Source organism: Leptodactylus fuscus, chromosome 2 (assembly GCF_031893055.1).
Source record: "Leptodactylus fuscus isolate aLepFus1 chromosome 2, aLepFus1.hap2, whole genome shotgun sequence".
Lineage (NCBI taxonomy): Eukaryota > Metazoa > Chordata > Amphibia > Anura > Leptodactylidae > Leptodactylus > Leptodactylus fuscus.
In genome coordinates this window covers 53,624,447-53,641,946 of record NC_134266.1, presented here as the reverse complement: position 1 = coordinate 53,641,946, position 17,500 = coordinate 53,624,447, and the positions used below count along the sequence as shown (strand labels likewise).

General features: G+C 42.1%; 1 protein-coding gene across 1 annotated transcript in view; it reads right to left on the bottom strand.

Moving 5' to 3' along the window:
• POLA1 (DNA polymerase alpha 1, catalytic subunit) overlaps positions 1 to 17,500 on the bottom strand; it is a 198,263-nt gene that overhangs the window by 49,820 nt on the left and 130,943 nt on the right. Inside the window, exon 34 of the mRNA XM_075263727.1 lies at positions 5,251 to 5,367. Within this exon, the coding sequence (XP_075119828.1) occupies positions 5,251 to 5,367 (117 nt within the window). The remainder of the gene's footprint in view (positions 1 to 5,250; positions 5,368 to 17,500) is intronic.

Sequence of the window (17,500 nt, the reverse complement as noted above, 5' to 3'; positions counted from 1 at the left end):
TATTGTACCTTCCTTCACATTGTAAGCCCTTGTGCACAGGGCCCACTTTCTTACTTGTATCCAGCCAGTCCTCTAGTTAGTACAAGAAACACAAAATTATGTAGACAAACTCTGTCCAATGTACAGCACCATGTTACTATAAAAGTAAATAACAATAAAAAACAAAACTACAACTTCCTCCCTCATACACAAGAACTGCCGCTTGCCATAAGCGAGGCTTAATGGTTCCCCTATAGATCAAAACCAAATATCAACTACGGGCCACGATATATAATGCCAGTCAGTGTAGACAACAGCTTGACTGCAATTACATTAATACAAACCCCCCCAAAAAAAACGAAATGAAGAGATAAAGACCATATGGGGAATCCTTCAGGGAAGGAGTTAAGCAGATTCCCTTCCTTTTCCTAACTCCAAAATGTGTAGGGTTTACGCTGCTTATTGAAAGTTGGATGTGCAGTGGATGTTTTTCGCAATGTGAAATAAAAGTGGTGGGAGGGTGAGGTCAGAGGGGTACCAAAAAATAGAAAAATCTGTAATCATTCACAAGTGGTAAGCCACTGGGCTTACAACCAGCTTTGGAAATGTTTTTTTTTTTTTCGAAAGCATAATAAGCTTAGCTGAGGCCAAGTAAAGCTGAGGCCTCTAACACTCAGAAAGACGCCATCACAAAGAAATCATAACACCATATAATACACACTCAAGGGCCTGAAGAGAAAGCCTTGCCTCGTATGAGCTCGGCTATATTTCAACAGTTGACATAGACCCTTGTTTACTACGGTATTTCCTAGAGGTTAAACATTGCAAAAAAAAAAAATAAAATATAGAGCTGGATAGGGATTAACTCCCACTGTAATAGAGACTATGCTACTTGTACTTAAGAAAGTTCCATTAGCCAAACACTTAACAGGATAATTTACCAGGAACAGAAACGCAAAAGCCAATACCAACTTGAAGTGAGACATTTATACTAGAGCCTTATACCTGTAAGAAAACGAAAAAAAGGAAATGGACAGCAAAGAAGAAAAAGAGGCTAGACCAAGAAGGGATCCATATCCACCTTTAAGGAGGTATAAGGGTATGATCATATGGCGGAGAACGTAGAGGAATTCCTCTTCATTTTCACCACGGTCTAGCCTTGACGGGATGCCGATGCAATGAATTAGAATTCCGTCGTGGCATCCTGCCCCTGATTAGGCCTGGATGGATAGGCCTAACCCGGAGGGAGTCACAAGCCACTTCTTTTCTCCGCGTCTGGGAGGTGAATTCCAGGAGAAATCTGCTCCAGATTCGGGGGTGAAATCCTCCCCCAAATCCGTGGCAAATTCCTTCATGTGAAGACAGCCTTACACGTCTTATATGATAATACAGTAGGCCTCAGAGGGTGTAGTTCTGCACCCCTATCTGTCTTCTCTGCACAGCAGGTTGTTGGGGCACTAATATGCAGGGAAATCTGCAGCATAGATCTATTCAATGGAATGGTGGCAGCTTCAGGTCTCTCCATAGACTTGTGTCCTTCCAAACACGAATGGGAACCTTGGGCCCTGTAATTTCAACAATGGTGGTGGGTAAGGGACAAAGGTTAAATGTGAACTAACGTTTCCACTCCACTTAGGGCTTATTCAGAGAAACAATTCTCACACCCTGGTGCATTCTGTGTATGACATCGCACAGTGACCCAATGTACTGAATGAGGTCATTCACACTTGAGGATTTTTCATATGGACCCAAAGTCAATATAGAAAAAAGAGCATTCCCTATAGTATTCTGGTTTGGACACACAATTTCTCCTGAACACGGGAATGCCCCATATGTGGTTGTAAATTGATGTATGGGTACATGGCGAGGATCAGAATGGAAAGAGCGCTACTCGGCTTTTGGAGGGCAGATGTGGCTGTTTTTCAGGTGCTTTGTTCCATTTGCTGAGCCTCTAAAAAGGCAGTACAATGGAAACCCCTCAAAAGTGACCCCATTTTAGAAACTACACACCCCAAAAATGTCTCAAGGGGAATTATTATTTTGAGCCTAAGAGTGCATCCTAAAAATTAATATACAAAGAGAAAATTGAAATTTTTAAAGAAATATGCTAGTTTAGTGCCCAATACGTTGTGCCCAGATTGTTTTATCAGAGACATGCACTCCTAGAACTATTAAAGGGGTTGGTCACTTTCAGACCAATATTGAGAGACAAATGTTATGGCTTATGTAATAAAAAGTTGTACAATTTTTCAATATACTTTCTGTATTTATTCCTCGCAGTTTTCTAGATTTCGGCTTGCTGTCATTCATTGTTACTTCTAGAGGATAAAAGCCTGACCATGGTCATGTGATTTACGGTCCATGGTCATGTGATGAGCTCACAGGTGCTGCTCGTTACAGTCACAGCACAATATTCAGACATCTGCCTGGTAATCAGCTGTGCACCTGTGTGCTCATCACATGACCATCGACCGTAAATCACATGACCATGGTCAGAGTTTCATCCTCTAGAAGTAACAGAATGAATGACAGCAAGCCGAAATCTAGAAAACCGTGGGGAATTGATACAGGAAATGTAATGGGAAATTCTCTATCTTTTTATTGGACAAACAAGAAGATTTATTATTCAATATTGGTCTGAAAGTGGCCAACCCTTTTAAGTGAGCTATCCTTGGGATAAAAACGTTATATACAGTAGGTGGGTGTAAACTGCTGCTTGGGCACAGCAGGGCTAGAAGAGAAGGAGCACTGCACTTTTTAGTTTTTGGAGTATAGGTTAAAAACAACGTTCTGGATGCTATGTTGTTTTTGCAGGGTCCTGAAGGTGCCAGTAAATTGGAATTCCCCAAGAAATGACCCCATTTTGTAGCGTCTCTGCAAATGTGACATTACGTCCAAAAACCAACAAATCTAAATCTGCACACCTCCTTCACATCTGCACCCAAACGGTAGTTTATGTCGGGCTGTTTGGGCACAGTTGGGCCCAAAAAGAGAAGGGGCGCTATTTTGGTTTTTGGATGACATGCCACCTTTGCAGAACCCCTAAATTGCCAGGAAAGTGGAATCTGCAGACATATCCCCCTGTTTTGGAAACTATACCACTGAAGGGATTTATCAAGTGACGTAGCGAGCATTTTTAATCCTTGAGTGTTGAATTTAATTTCCAGAAATAAATGCGTAGCCAATAATGAAACATGAAAGGTGCAATTTTCCCAGAGATACACCATTTAAGTGCTTGATATGTTGTGCACATTTTGTGTCAGCAGAGGCACACACTCCAAAAACTGTTAAGTGGGTATCCCGGGCACAACAGCTTTTGGAGCATTTGTCTCGGATACAAGCCGGGCACAACATATTAGGCATTGAAATGATGTATTCCTGGAAAAATTGTCATTTTCTCCTATAACAATCAGCTATGTAATAAATAATAAATTAATGCAACACTTGGGGGATAAAAACGCTAGGGGGTTTCACTTTACGGTCGTTTCAGAATCTCTGCAAACATGTCATGATGTCCAAAAACCAAAAAGTTTGTGCTCCAAAAACTATGTGGTGGCTCTTCACTTCTGTGCCCCAACAGCTGTTTATCTCCACATATGATATCAACTATGTCATCCTGGGCACACCAGTGTCATACATGTGGACAAACTGCAGTTTGGGCATACAGCTGGGCACAGAAAGGAAGGAGTGCTATGTGGCTTTTGGAGCGCAGATTTAGAGGTTTGGTATCTGGACGCCATGTTATGTTTACAGAACCTCTAAGGTACTAGAAAAGTGGAATCCCCTAGAAGTGACACCATTTTGAGTGAGCATTAGCATTCCAGATGTGACAGCACAGTGGTTGGTAAAAAGTGAATACATAAGCTGGGCCGGGTACACCGGGAACACTAAATTCCCTACTATATCCTCAGTAGCTCCTATGATAAAAGGAGAGGGCCACTTCTGGTTTCTTTTCCCTTGTACACGGCTTAATTTGGTGTGTACCCTAATATACACAGCTTGTTTTTTTGCAGCACAAGAAGAGATGAATTTTGAAATGACACCATCTTTGGGTTCCTAAAACTTATTGGCTAAATTTTATCAATTCTTTCTTTTTTTTTTTAGAAAAACCCATCGATTCCGTCGTAACATTTTACCTTTTAATTTTTTCCCACAAAGCGTACAGGGTAAGTAACATGTACCTTTATTCTGTGGGTCGGTACGATTACGGCTATACCCAATTTATATTGGTTTTTTTTGTTTTTGAAGAACAAAAACGCATTTGGGGACATAAATCATCCACTATCTTCTCGGATGTGTAACATTTTTATTTTTCTGTTGGCAGAGTTGGTTGAGGGCTTATAATTTGCAGATCTACCTGGGCTTTTTATTGGTACTGTTTTGGGGTACATGTGATTTTTGATCACTTTTTACAGCATTTTTTTTGTAAGGCGAAAAATCATTTCTGGTGTTTTTTTTTTCACTGGTGTTCACTGTGCAGGTTAAATAATGTTTCAGTTTTATCGTACGGATTTTCAAGGACGCGGCGATACCAAAAATTTATTGTTTTTATTAGAGTTTTATTTCGTATAATTCATTTTATATAGGAAAGGGGCATTTTAGGGCTTTATTCTTTTTTTTTTTTTTTTTTTTTTTTTTTAACTGTTTAGTGATGTCCCAGTAGGGGACCTGAACCAGTGATGCTCTGATTGTTGGTTCAGTACTGTACACTACAATATTATGTATATGCAGGCTGACTTTCTCCAGTTAGTGGCAGGATCGAGCAAGTATGGGGGGCCCTTGCAGCCCGGGATCACTGGCCTGATCCTGAGTTGCAGAAAATACATTACACCCCTAGTGGAGAGATCGGGGTGTGCCGATGAGGAAAATTAACATGTTGGAACCCCCAGGGAATTAAAACGACTCAGTGGAACTCTGCTCTCACCAGAGGGTAATGGAGTGGGCTTTAGTGGTCAGTTACAGCCAACAGCCACTCCCTCACTGTGTGAGTGGGCAGCTGGCTTGTGGTGTATATAGTACACCCATTTACGTTTATGGCCTAGGAAGCCAGGATGTACGCATGTGGTTGTTAAGGGGTTAATGACCGTATATGAAACAGTTTCCTTAAATATGACTGTTTATCTTATGATAATTCTTGCTCACATATGTGTTTAGTTTTAAGAAATTAGACAGAATCGAATCAAAACTAGATTGAAGTTGTGAAATAGAAATAAAATCTGTAACTCCATAGTGAAGTTACGGTACATAGAAAAAGTGACTGCCTGCACTTACTTCTGGTCTTAGAGTAGCTTTCAAACAGGCCTGGCATATAGGACCGCTGCGGGAGAAGTTTAGGGGAAGGCGGCGAGTCTTGTTCTGGCAGGTTTGCTCTTCACATACAAGCCAACCCTAAAAACACAAAAACATAATAATAATTAATAAATTACAAAAAAAATGAAAATAAAATAAAATTTAATTTTAATTTAGTTTTATCATTCCTCCTGAACACTTATTCATAAAATACATTGACAAATGGGCATACTCTGCTGTATTATGCCACGTCATTTCACACTGACAGGCAGACTACCACAGCCTCATACATGGTAGCCCAGGGGCCTTTTTATTGCTCCCAGTTACCCCCCACTGATAGTTTGAAACCACGGTGCAGGAGCAACTGTGAGACAGAGGGAGCCCTCATCTTAATCACTTAGATGCAATTAATATCTGCCACCCATTACAGCAGCAAGTCAGTAGTAAAATACATTGCACCGGCATCACAGGTGTATGTCAAATTATGGAGCATACACTCCACTAGGGAATGAAGAGTTAAAGGGGTTGTCCCATGAAAAACATCCTATCTATACTGCTAGTTTATGTACTTTTCCTAAATACATTTCTTTATCAAAACTGCTTTGTTTGGCTGCTTTCTTAATTTATTCACTTCATTGTTGACACTGCGTTTCTATGGCCACTGGGCTTATCTGCTCAGTTCCCAAGTGATGTAGCTGCCTGCTTTCACGGGGGGAAGGGAGGGGCTGACAAGCAACGGAGCTCCTCAGATAGGGGAGAGGGAAGGTGAGAGCTCCGAGATTACTGTGATGTCTATCTTCAGCTTTTCTACTTATCAGCTGGTTTAATTGAATTTGGCTGATAAGGGCTGAGATAAGGAGTCCATTACCTCTGTATGTAATGCAAGCTGACTCAAATCCAGCTCTGCTACATCAGTTTCCACATCAGCTTTATACTGTGGTAATGCATTTACAAGCAATCCCTCATTACTGAATGCAAACATTGCAGATGGCAGAGCAAGTGAAACCCCGCCCAACAATGTGCCGAGAAAACCAGGAAGTGAAGAGAGCACAGAGCCTCCAGGCGGCAGAACAAGAGTTATGGGAATACCCCCTTTAATAAAGTGAGGCAGCTATAGTGAAGGGCACCTAATAAGACCACATGGAGGGTTGAGTGGGATTATGAACATATACCAGTTTACAGTTTCAAAAATAAATCTTTTGCCCCCAGCATTGTGACTTTTGCAGTTCTGTGACCTACATTACATGGCCTCCAGTGACCCAATGGATTCACTACAAATTTACAGTAGTAATGGGGATAGATTTCAACTTCTGGCACACTGAAAGCCAGAAATGCACCTTTTATTAAAAGGCATGCATCTTAGAGAAGCTGAAGATTAGCTTAGCAAACCCCAAATATCCCCCAATATCTTACTCCGGAGGACCATTCAAGCAATTGATTTGAATCAGAAACATATAATGCTATGTTTTCCCTTTGTTGGTGCTGCAGAGGAACTAAACTAACAGGGTAAATCTGTCTGATGCCGAGTTTACATGGTGCTCTTTATTTTAGTTGAAGAACTGCATATTAGTTTTTAAATAGATGTTCTGTGTTGTCCCAAAGCAGCTGATCTGTGGTGGTCCCAGGCAACAGACCATGGCAGATCTAATATTGATGGATAAGCTATCGATAAGAGAAAGGAGATAACTCCTTGAAGGAGTGGGAAAAATTTTTATTTTTTTTTTAACTTATATTGTAAATCCAGCCTAAGGGCCCCTTCACACTACGGATACGCTGACTGATCCTGAACGTTACAACACGTTCAGAATCAGCGCGTATAAAGCAGATCCCATTCATTTCAATGGGAGCCGGCATACGAGCGCTCCCCATTGAAACAAATGGGCTGCTTTTTTCTCTACGAGCGCTCCCATTAAAGTGAATGGGAAGCACTCACGTGTACGGCTAACACACTCCCTATTATTCATGGTCTTGTGAATAAGTCCTTTATAAGACTAACATGGCTGCTTTTCACAACCTTAGCCAACACTGACAACCTCTTTATGACTGATATTCTCCAAATCTATGCAAAACCCCCCAGAAAACACAAGCACCGAGCAAAGTGTTCTGCATTATCTCTTATAATTAAGTGGAATAAAGTGAATAATTGGCTTCTCAACCTTGATTGGTTGCATTTTAAACACAACCAAATAACATGTAATGTCAAATGGTATTGTAAATATCCGGATCGCTTCGGTCACTGGAGGAACACCACGTGGGTAGTATTAAGGAGTGGAGATACTCGGACCAAAGAATATGGACTGCGCAGATTCAAATGACGATAATCCAAAACCAAGATAATTCTAACATACAACGCGTTTCGGAGATTTACAGAATACCATTTATCTAGTGTGTATCACACTCCCTGAAGAGTACAGTGCACAGTGGGGGTGCATTTCTATCTGCTACCTGCACTGCACCTTTCAGGGAGCGTGATGCACACTTGATAAAAGGGTATTCTGTAAATCCCCAAAACGCGTTATATTTATTCCAGTTTTGGAAATAAGTATTTTGGTTTCTCGTCATTTGGATCTGCGCAGTCCATGTTCTTTGGTCTGAATATCTCCAAATGTAGAGTGGTTGTGATCTAGAAATATGACAATCAGTCTATGTTATTTACTGCAAGAAGGGCTGCCACTTTAAAGGGAAGATGGACTTTATCCCACTAAAGCAATGGGCAACATCACATCTAGTAACGTAAATTCACAATATGGCTTTTATAAATCTATCACATCTAGGAGGAATTACATGAATGGCACAATAGAAGAGGCCAAATCAAGGTGTGAAAATGCACCAGATTCCTAACCATGGCTGAGAAATCTACATTTTTTTTTTTTTTAATGTGGATTGTGATCCCCATATAGGGATGGAGATATATATATTCCATTTAAGTAAGTCTTTGTAGAATGGGAGGCAATCCTTGCAAACACGGGGAAAACATACAAACTCCTTGCAGATGTTGTTCCTGGCGGGATTCAAACCCAGGACTCCAGCGCTGCAAGGCTGCAGTGTTAACCACTGAGCCAACGTGTTGCCTCATGGCTTTTTTTGCTTTCTTTAGACTGCCGATTCTAAGTTTATGCCGCCTATTCGGTGGCTTATTATGAAGCGGAATTTACAACAGAATGTTGGCACAATTTGGTGCATGCCCCCTTGGAAAAATTCACATCCACATTTTGGCACATTTTACTCCAGAGTGTATACAAAACCACAATGGTAAATCTATCACTGAGTTGTAAGATGCTCCCGCACTGCTATTTTTAGGAGAATGAATTTACTAAAACAGACATGACAGGTATTCTTTAACGGGGGTCTGTTATTGTGACAGTTTTATTTAAGATTCATTGACGTCTACTACAGCTAATCTGATACTAGACTATTATAAACGCGTATTATTCAGATCAATAATGAGCAAAACAAAGTAACCATGTGACTAATTAACATTCTGTAAATGGAAATTTTCTTGCTGGTGAAATACTACCACAAACTCACCTGTGGCATTTGGTGCAAGCATCGGTGAACACGGAATACTGTACTAGAACACAGAATTTGTTGCCAACCATTTTCAAGAAGGTTACATAAATAATGTATTTGGAAAATTCAAGCAGTCAGAATGCATCAAAAATTATAAGTCCCAATTGAGTTTAATGGCTGATATTTTATACTTTTCCAAAATATTTTAAAAAGAACATGCTGCTTACAAGGCATTTAAGCCTCAGAAATGGACAGAATTTATGAGCTGTCAAATTCTAAACATCATACTTTTCTGCAAAACAAAATGAATGAATTTTAAAAAGACTTTAAATCCATGTGACCTTGTATGATCTCTTCATTTTCACTCCCTCAATAAAGAATAATTGAAGAATTAAAATGTTTCTTGCCATCCGGAAACTATATAGGCTATGAACAATTTGCATAAGAGCTGGGCAGGAATTTTATGCAGGATTATTGGTTAACTGCGTTTTACTCAACTATTAGTGACCGCAGACCCCAATGTGTTTTGTTAGATATATTAAAGAGCAACTCTAGTAATATAGATTTTTTGACCAATCGAAAAAAAAAAAAATCATTAGCCCGGCACCACATTCCTTCATCATTCTGTGAATATTCAGTGAGATTTCTTTCAAAGGAAAACGCCTCCAATTTATTTATTAAAAGCAGATAAAATATTGAAGGACATCACTCATTTTTTTTTTCTTTACCCTTAACTTTCTAATTGTAGATTATTTAATGTTATTTTCTGTACACGATTATGGGGGCTGCCATCTTGTCTGAGCTTCTCCTTTGCTCTGTTAACAGCATTTAGTGATATACTTCACATCATAGTGATGGCTGGAGGCAGCAAAGAAACTGGAGAGGACTCATATTGGTCTATAGGAGAGTTTTCTAGACATGCTTTGTGCTGGGAGGAGTAGATAATAGGGTTGAGCCGATCTTGAAATTTCAGGATCATTTTTAAAATCCGATTTCCGATCATTTTCCATTCGATCTCGATGCAAGTCAATGGGATTTTTTTTTTTTTTTTTAAATAATCGAAGATCGGATTTTAAAAACGATCCTATTCACTACACAGCATGTAGTCCAAAAATTGTTTCAATGTTCAATTGTTTCAATTTTTGGACTCCACGCTGTGTAGTGATTAAAAAAAATCCCCCCGGTGTCTGCTTACCTGCACAAATCCGCTGCCAGTTCTTCTTGGTCTGGTCCGGTCTTGGTCTCTACTTCACAGGCCTTCAGAGCGCTACCACCTCCCTAGGCTAGTGTTAGAGATGATGGGAGTAGGTGGAGCTTGTTGTGGCTTAGGAGAGTGTGGGCGGGGAGACGTGAGTGCACCACTCACATCTCCCCTCCCAGTACCCGCCCACACTCTCCTAAGCCACAAGCTCTTCCTTCTCCCAGCATCTCTATACTACTAGTCTAGGGAGGAGGTGGTGGTGGTGGTGGTGGTGGGGGGCGCTCTGAAGGCATGTGAAGGAGAGAGGACCGGACCAGAAGAGGGCAGCGGCAGCACTTCTGTGCAGGTAAGTTGAGTGAAGTTCGAGAGTAGATAAATACTACTGTACACTGACTTGTATAGTAGAAAGACAAGTCAATGTACAGTAGTATCTATCTACTCATGAACTTGCCTCGTCGTCCTCACAGCAGCACAGCACACAGTGATTAACAGCAGCCTGCCACTCTTCTGCTTCGTCCCTGTTTTACCGTATATTCAGCTGAGTGTACAGTAAAACATGGACGAAGCAGAAGAGTGGCAGGCTGCGGTAAATCCATAGGAATGAATGGATGCAGGGGGTTAAGCGTTCGACCACTTCCATTTATTCCTATGGGTGCTAAGCTTTTCCCACAATGATTGGCCAGTAGAAATAACCTTCAATCTCGATCCCGCCCGAAAAGATCGGGATCAGAATTCCGATCGCGATCATGAAATTTACTCGATTGCTGATTGGAATCCGAACATTTCCAATCCTGATCGCTCAAACCTACTAGATAAGCCTTGACATCATCTATTATCAGCAGTGGATGCAGTCATGGGTCACAATGGGTGTTATCTGTGAGAAGTTCTATTGTTATCAAGCCGGTCTTGTTACTTTTATGAGATCTATATATATATATATATATATATATATATATATATATATATATATCTAATGATATCAATGTACCTAAACTTGTCTGAATGGATCAACAGGTGATGCCACTGTGCAGCACAGTTGTTTTTATGCCGCCAAGCTTGCTGTGTTTGGGTTCCTAATGTATAAGACTACAAACATTGCCCTTGTTTGCAGCATTTTGCTGGTCAGGCTACTACCAAGACACTGCATGATCTGCTGTCTAACATGCTGCAAATCAGTCAGACTAGAGTGGAGAGAACTGGACAAGGGTTCAGAAGATACACTGCCTGGCCAAAAAAAAAGGCGCGTTGTGCAACAAGGTACCGTTCCACCCCTGATATAATGATGAAATGTTCATGACAGGAATTTGCATATATTCTTGAATATATATATATATAATTGAGCTGTCAAGTGCAGTTCATAATTAAACGTGTGAAGCAATGTCTACCAACAGAAGAGCTACCAGAAGAAGAGATGTTAGTGCCTTCAAGAAGGGGCAAGTCATTGGATTGCATCAGGCCAACAAATAGACCAAGGAGATAGCCGAAGTAACTGGTATCGGACAGAGAACTGTTCAGCGTATCATACGAGCATGGCGAGATGGTGGAGAACCCCCCTCCAACCGTGGAAAGTGTGAGCGTAAGACTATACTCGAAACTCGAGGTCGTAGGTCCCTAAAGCGACTGGTAAAGAATAACCGCCGAAAAACCACCTTTGAGCTCACACATATGTTCAACTCGACGGAGCGACACATTTTGGAGCGAACAATGCGACAAGAACTCAAAGGAATGGGTCTCAACAGTTGTGTTGCCACACGAAAGCCATTGGTGACAGAGACCAACAGACGTCGGCGCCTGTCATTTGCAAGAGACCACAAGGATTGGACCCTAGAGCAGTGGAGAAAGGTCATGTGGTCAGATCACGTTTCACATTGTTCCAGAGTGATGGTCGTGTCCGGGTGCGACGAGAAGCACACAAAACACTGGAATGTGCTGGAAAGGAACCTGCGCTGTCACTCACCACCCCCAACGAATCTGCGTAACCTGGGCTCCCTGATACTCGAGAATTGGATCAAAATCCCTGAGTCTACACTACAGAACATTATAGACTCCATGCCAAGACGGATGCGTGCTGCTATTCGTGCTCATGGTGGCCCAACTAAATATTAACACTAGTGACTTTTTTTTTTGGCCAGGCAGTGTAGAACACAAGAAGCACGGTCATGTGCCTACAGAGGTGAAGATCAGAATGAACGTAAAGTATTGTTGCTCTGTGGAGGCCCACTGCTCTATCTGAAACATTTAGTGTACATATCCAATTCTTGTCTGAGCTTGGGTGCGCCATACTCCATTAAAACCGCAACACTGAACACAAAAAGGAGCGGCTGAGAAATATTCTGCATGAATTTAGCCACAGTGTGGTTGGGAAAAAAAAGCAGCCAGAACACCTGTAGTACAAAGCAAATAGCTAGAACAGCGCAAACAAATCAGCCGGTAATACTCCAGCCATTTCTATGGAAGACTATCTATTGCTTCCTCACTTCTAATTAACACTAAGAAGGTCTTTTCTTGTTTATCACATATCTATTTAGCCTTTATTTAGGGTTGTTTGCGCTTCCTATCTTGTAATCTCGCTTCACAAATGACTATTACCGTTACTATTAGTAGAAATTAACCATTATAGGAGAGGAAAGCAACCATATTGGACATGGAAAAACATATACAACGCATAAGTATATACTGTAGCTGGATACTTCTTTTATGCCATCTTCTATATTCTATAAGAACGTAAAGTACAGGAAATTCTATATATTCTATAAGAGTAAAAGGAGACCTATTGACTATTTAGATATAATCTTTCTGTGTTCGAGACCAAGCTGAGAACAACTAGTTGATCCCTCACACAGAACTAAGACTAAGGCTCCATGAACATGATTATAGTCACGGAGTTGCCTTTGTCTATTTTGTTGTTTATCTTTAATGGATAACATACTGACCGTTGTTTTGTAAGGCCTTATACACGTGAATGGCCCATGAGGCATGTAGCCAGACAAAAAAAAAATACAACTCAGGACTGGTCCTATTCCTGTTCAGACTCATTCATAGAAGTGTAGTAGAGGTCAAGGGCTCCTCCATATACCCTCAGTTTCTATTTTCAAAGATGTGTATAAGACATATGGTTATGTGCATGTAGCCTAAAGAGGTATGCTATGGATAGGGAATAAAGACGAGCGAACACTGTTCGGATCAGCCGATCCGAACAGCACGCTCCCATAGAAATGAATGGAAGCACCTGTGACGCTGACTTTGCCGGCGTCACAGGTGCTTCCATTCATTTCCATGCCGGTACTGTAGCTCTTCATCATCAGAAGGGTGTTTCTGCCAGTCAGTCAGAAATGCCCTTCCTCACAGTAGCGCCTATGGCGCTGTACTGTGGAGCAGTGAGGAACGCATCTCTCCCCTCCTGATAGTGCTCGTTCATAGACCAGTGTGTGTGGGGGGGGGGGGGGCGTTCCTCCCCGCTCTCGCAGTACAGCTCTATAGGCGCTACTGTGAGGAAGGTCGTTCCTGACTGACTGTTAGAAATGTCCTTCTGACGGTGAAGGGCTACGGTATCGGCACCGATAGCTCTTCACCCGAGGCACAGAACATGAAAGCCAATAGTAGGTTGAATTCAGCGCACTGTCGACTTTCTAGCGGTGTATAAAACCGCATGTGCCCCAAGTGGTGAAAGGTCCTCTTTAAAGGATCATATTTTAAGGTATCATATGGATAGGTAGGAAAAAGTCAGATTAGGGAAAATAATAGGCTGCGTTTTAGTCAACTGATAACACAAGCAACTGTATGGCTCAGATAGATTGGGGCTCTATGTTGGTTATATTTGTGCACGATTTGAGTCTGTTCAGTGTAGAGTCAGCTGGAGATAGTGGACAGAAAAAAATAAATAAATTCCTGCAAGCCAGACTTTTTTTTTGTGCACCAGTGTTATGGGGGAAAACAATGGATACCTGATGGATCCCACTATAGACAATGTGGTCACTCAGGATCTGCGGTTGCCCATCATTTGATGGATCCGTCTTTAAGCGTTTCAATAAAAAAAAGTGTAATAAATTTTTTTTAAAAAAATGCTATAATTTTGGCGGTAGAATTCTGTTATCCCATCCAATATTTTTACTCTAGTACGTACCTATATTTACCTAGCATGCATATACGCAAATATTAAAAACTGGTAAAAGACTAAAAATTGATGAGAATTGTGATGTCGTGAACCAGAGTTTAACTATCCCTAATAGATTGCTTGTAAAGAACACGAGCTCACACCGGGTAGTGATATCCTGCACTTACCAATAGTCTCACATGTTCCAAAATGATGACCACGATACCATTTTGTAAACTAGAAAACCTGGCATGCAAATGGTTAAAGTAGTATCTAGGGCAGAAAATTACTGGGCAATGTTTGTTCATTTAACTTTAATTATTTTGTCCTTGAGAACGCTGCTAATGAAACCGAATCTCTTCTGTGCTTTTAAATAATGGTTTCAATGGACTGTAAACAGGGCCAAGCGGAGACAAGGGAACTGGCTGAGCCCGGGGGTTGCTAGGTGATGCACTATGTAAACCCACAAACTCATTAAAGGTTTACTTAGCTTGTGGGCAACTCTCTCAGGCCCTCCAAAGTTTATAGAACATTACCAGCTCTTCAAGACAAGATGATGAAACAAATCGGTTAGAAACACCATATGCCCCAAGTGGAAAGCCCTGGAAATAAGAGCTAAACCATCAGTAGTAAATAGGTTATGTCATGAAGGCAAAGCAAACCGCAGCTTTCGTGCAACATCCCACTGGACCATGGAAAGGGACACCACAAGTTAAAGGGGCTCTTTCAGCAAAATCATGCTGATAGAGCCCCACATATCCGTGAATAGCCTTTAAAAAGGCTATTCAGGCGCTGTGAATATTGAACTCCCCCCCCCCCCCCCCCCGTTTTGAAATAATACCCTAAAACAGAATGTAATAAACTTACTGAACGTGCACGGTGGGCGGGCATTCAGGGTGCGTCGTCTTCTTCATCCACGCCTCCTCCTCCTGCGATGTCCTCGGCACTCGCCAAACTGACATTGCTTACAAAAAATGGCCTGGGCGCATGCTCAGTAGCACGCTGCTTCTACTACGACTACTGCGCATACGCCCAGGCTATATTTTTTTTAAGCAATGTCAATTCGCGAGCACCGGAGGAAGACGGGACCCGAGGACATCGCAGGAGGAGGAGGCGTGGCTGAAGAAGACGGCGCACCCTGAATGCCCACCCACCGTGCACGTTCAGTAAGGGGGGGGGGGGGGAGTAGTTTAATATAACATTTACGGTGCCTGAATAGCCTTTTTAAAGGCTATTCACGCATATACACTCACCGGCCACTTTATTAGGTACACCTGTCCAACTGCTCGTTAACACTTAATTTCTAATCAGCCAATCACATGGCAGCAACTCAGTGCATTTAGGCATGTAGACATGGTCAAGACAATCTCCTGCAGTTCAAACCGAGCATCAGTATGGGGAAGAAAGGTGATTTGAGTGCCTTTGAACGTGGCATGGTTGTTGGTGCCAGAAGGGCTGGTCTGAGTATTTCAGAAACTGCTGATCTACTGGGATTTTCACGCACAACCATCTCTAGGGTTTACAGAGAATGGTCCGAAAAAGAAAAAACATCCAGTGAGTGGCAGTTCTGTGGGCGGAAATGCGTTGTTGATGCCAGAGGTCAGAGGAGAATGGCCAGACTGGTTCGAGCTGATAGAAAGGCAACAGTGACTCAAATAGCCACCCGTTATAACCAAGGTAGCCAGAAGAGCATCTCTGAACGCCGCACAGTACGTCGAACTTTGAGGCAGATGGGCTACAGCAGCAGAAGACCACACCGGGTGCCACTCCTTTCAGCTGAGAACAGGAAACTGAGGCTACAATTTGCACAAGCTCATCGAAATTGGACAATTGAAGATTGGAAAAACGTTGCCTGGTCTGATGAGTCTCGATTTCTGCTGCGACATTCGGATGGTAGGGTCAGAATTTGGCGTCAACAACATGAAAGCATGGATCCATCCTGCCTTGTATCAACGGTTCAGGCTGGTGGTGGTGGTGTCATGGTGTGGGGAATATTTTCTTGGCACTCTTTGGGCCCCTTGGTACCAATTGAGCATCGTTGCAACGCCAAAGCCTACCTGAGTATTGTTGCTGACCATGTCCATCCCTTTATGACCACAATGTACCCAACATCTGATGGCTACTTTCAGCAGGATAATGCGCCATGTCATAAAGCTGGAATCATCTCAGACTGGTTTCTTGAACATGACAATGAGTTCACTGTACTCCAATGGCCTCCACAGTCACCAGATCTCAATCCAATAGAGCATCTTTGGGATGTGGTGGAATGGGAGATTCGCATCATGGATGTGCAGCCGACAAATCTGCGGCAACTGTGTGATGCCATCATGTCAATATGGACCAAAATCTCTGAGGAATGCTTCCAGCACCTTGTTGTATCTATGCCACGAAGAATTGAGGCAGTTCTGAAGGCAAAAGGGGGTCCAACCCGTTACTAGCATGGTGTACCTAATAAAGTGGTCGGTGAGTGTATAGGGCTCTATCAGCATGATTTTGCTGATAGAGCCCCTTTAAGGAAACAACCAGCGTCCTCTACTAAAGTTCACTTTACAACTTGTGTTAATACAATCTTCTTGCTGCATTTTCTAGGGCTCTGGTTGGGCCAGTTATGGGTAGAGTTGGAGTCAGAAAAAAAGTTAATAGATTATATATTTATTAAAATAATCACATTTATATCTATATAGTGAAACTTCTCCAACAGAAAATGTGGTCTGGGAAAGCAGGTGGTCTCTTACAGATTTGAGGTTTTCTATATTAAACATCTTCTGTGAGAAGACCAAACCCCTGGCGACCAATTTTTCTGTATGAAACAGTCTATATCAGTGTATCCTGGTGAAATCTCTTTGGCTTAAGTACTGAATTAATTTATATGACAATTCTAAAGCAGTAGATGTTTAGCCATAATTCTGCTTTATTAGCATCAGTGTAGTCCTGTGTAAGGAGCGCTACCACCTCTAGCATCAGTGTAGTCCTGTGTAAGGAGCGCTACCACCTCTAGCATCAATGTAGTCCTGTGTAAGGAGCACTACCACCTCTACCATCAGTGTAGTCCTGTGTAAGGAGCGCTACCACCTCTAGCATCAGTGTAGTCCTGTGTAAGGAGCACTACCACCTCTAGCATCAATGTAGTCCTGTGTAAGGAGCGCTACCACCTCTAGCATCAGTGTAGTCATGTGTAAGGAGCACTACCACCTCTAGCATCAGTGTAGTCCTGTGTAAGGAGCGCTACCACCTCTAGCATCAGTGTAGTCCTGTGTAAGGAGCGCTACCACCTCTACCATCAGTGTAGTCCTGTGTAAGGAGCGCTACCACCTCTAGCATCAGTGTAGTCCTGTGTAAGGAGCACTACCACCTCTAGCATCAGTGTAGTCCTGTGTAAGGAGCGCTACCACCTCTAGCATCAGTGTAGTCCTGTGTAAGGAGCACTA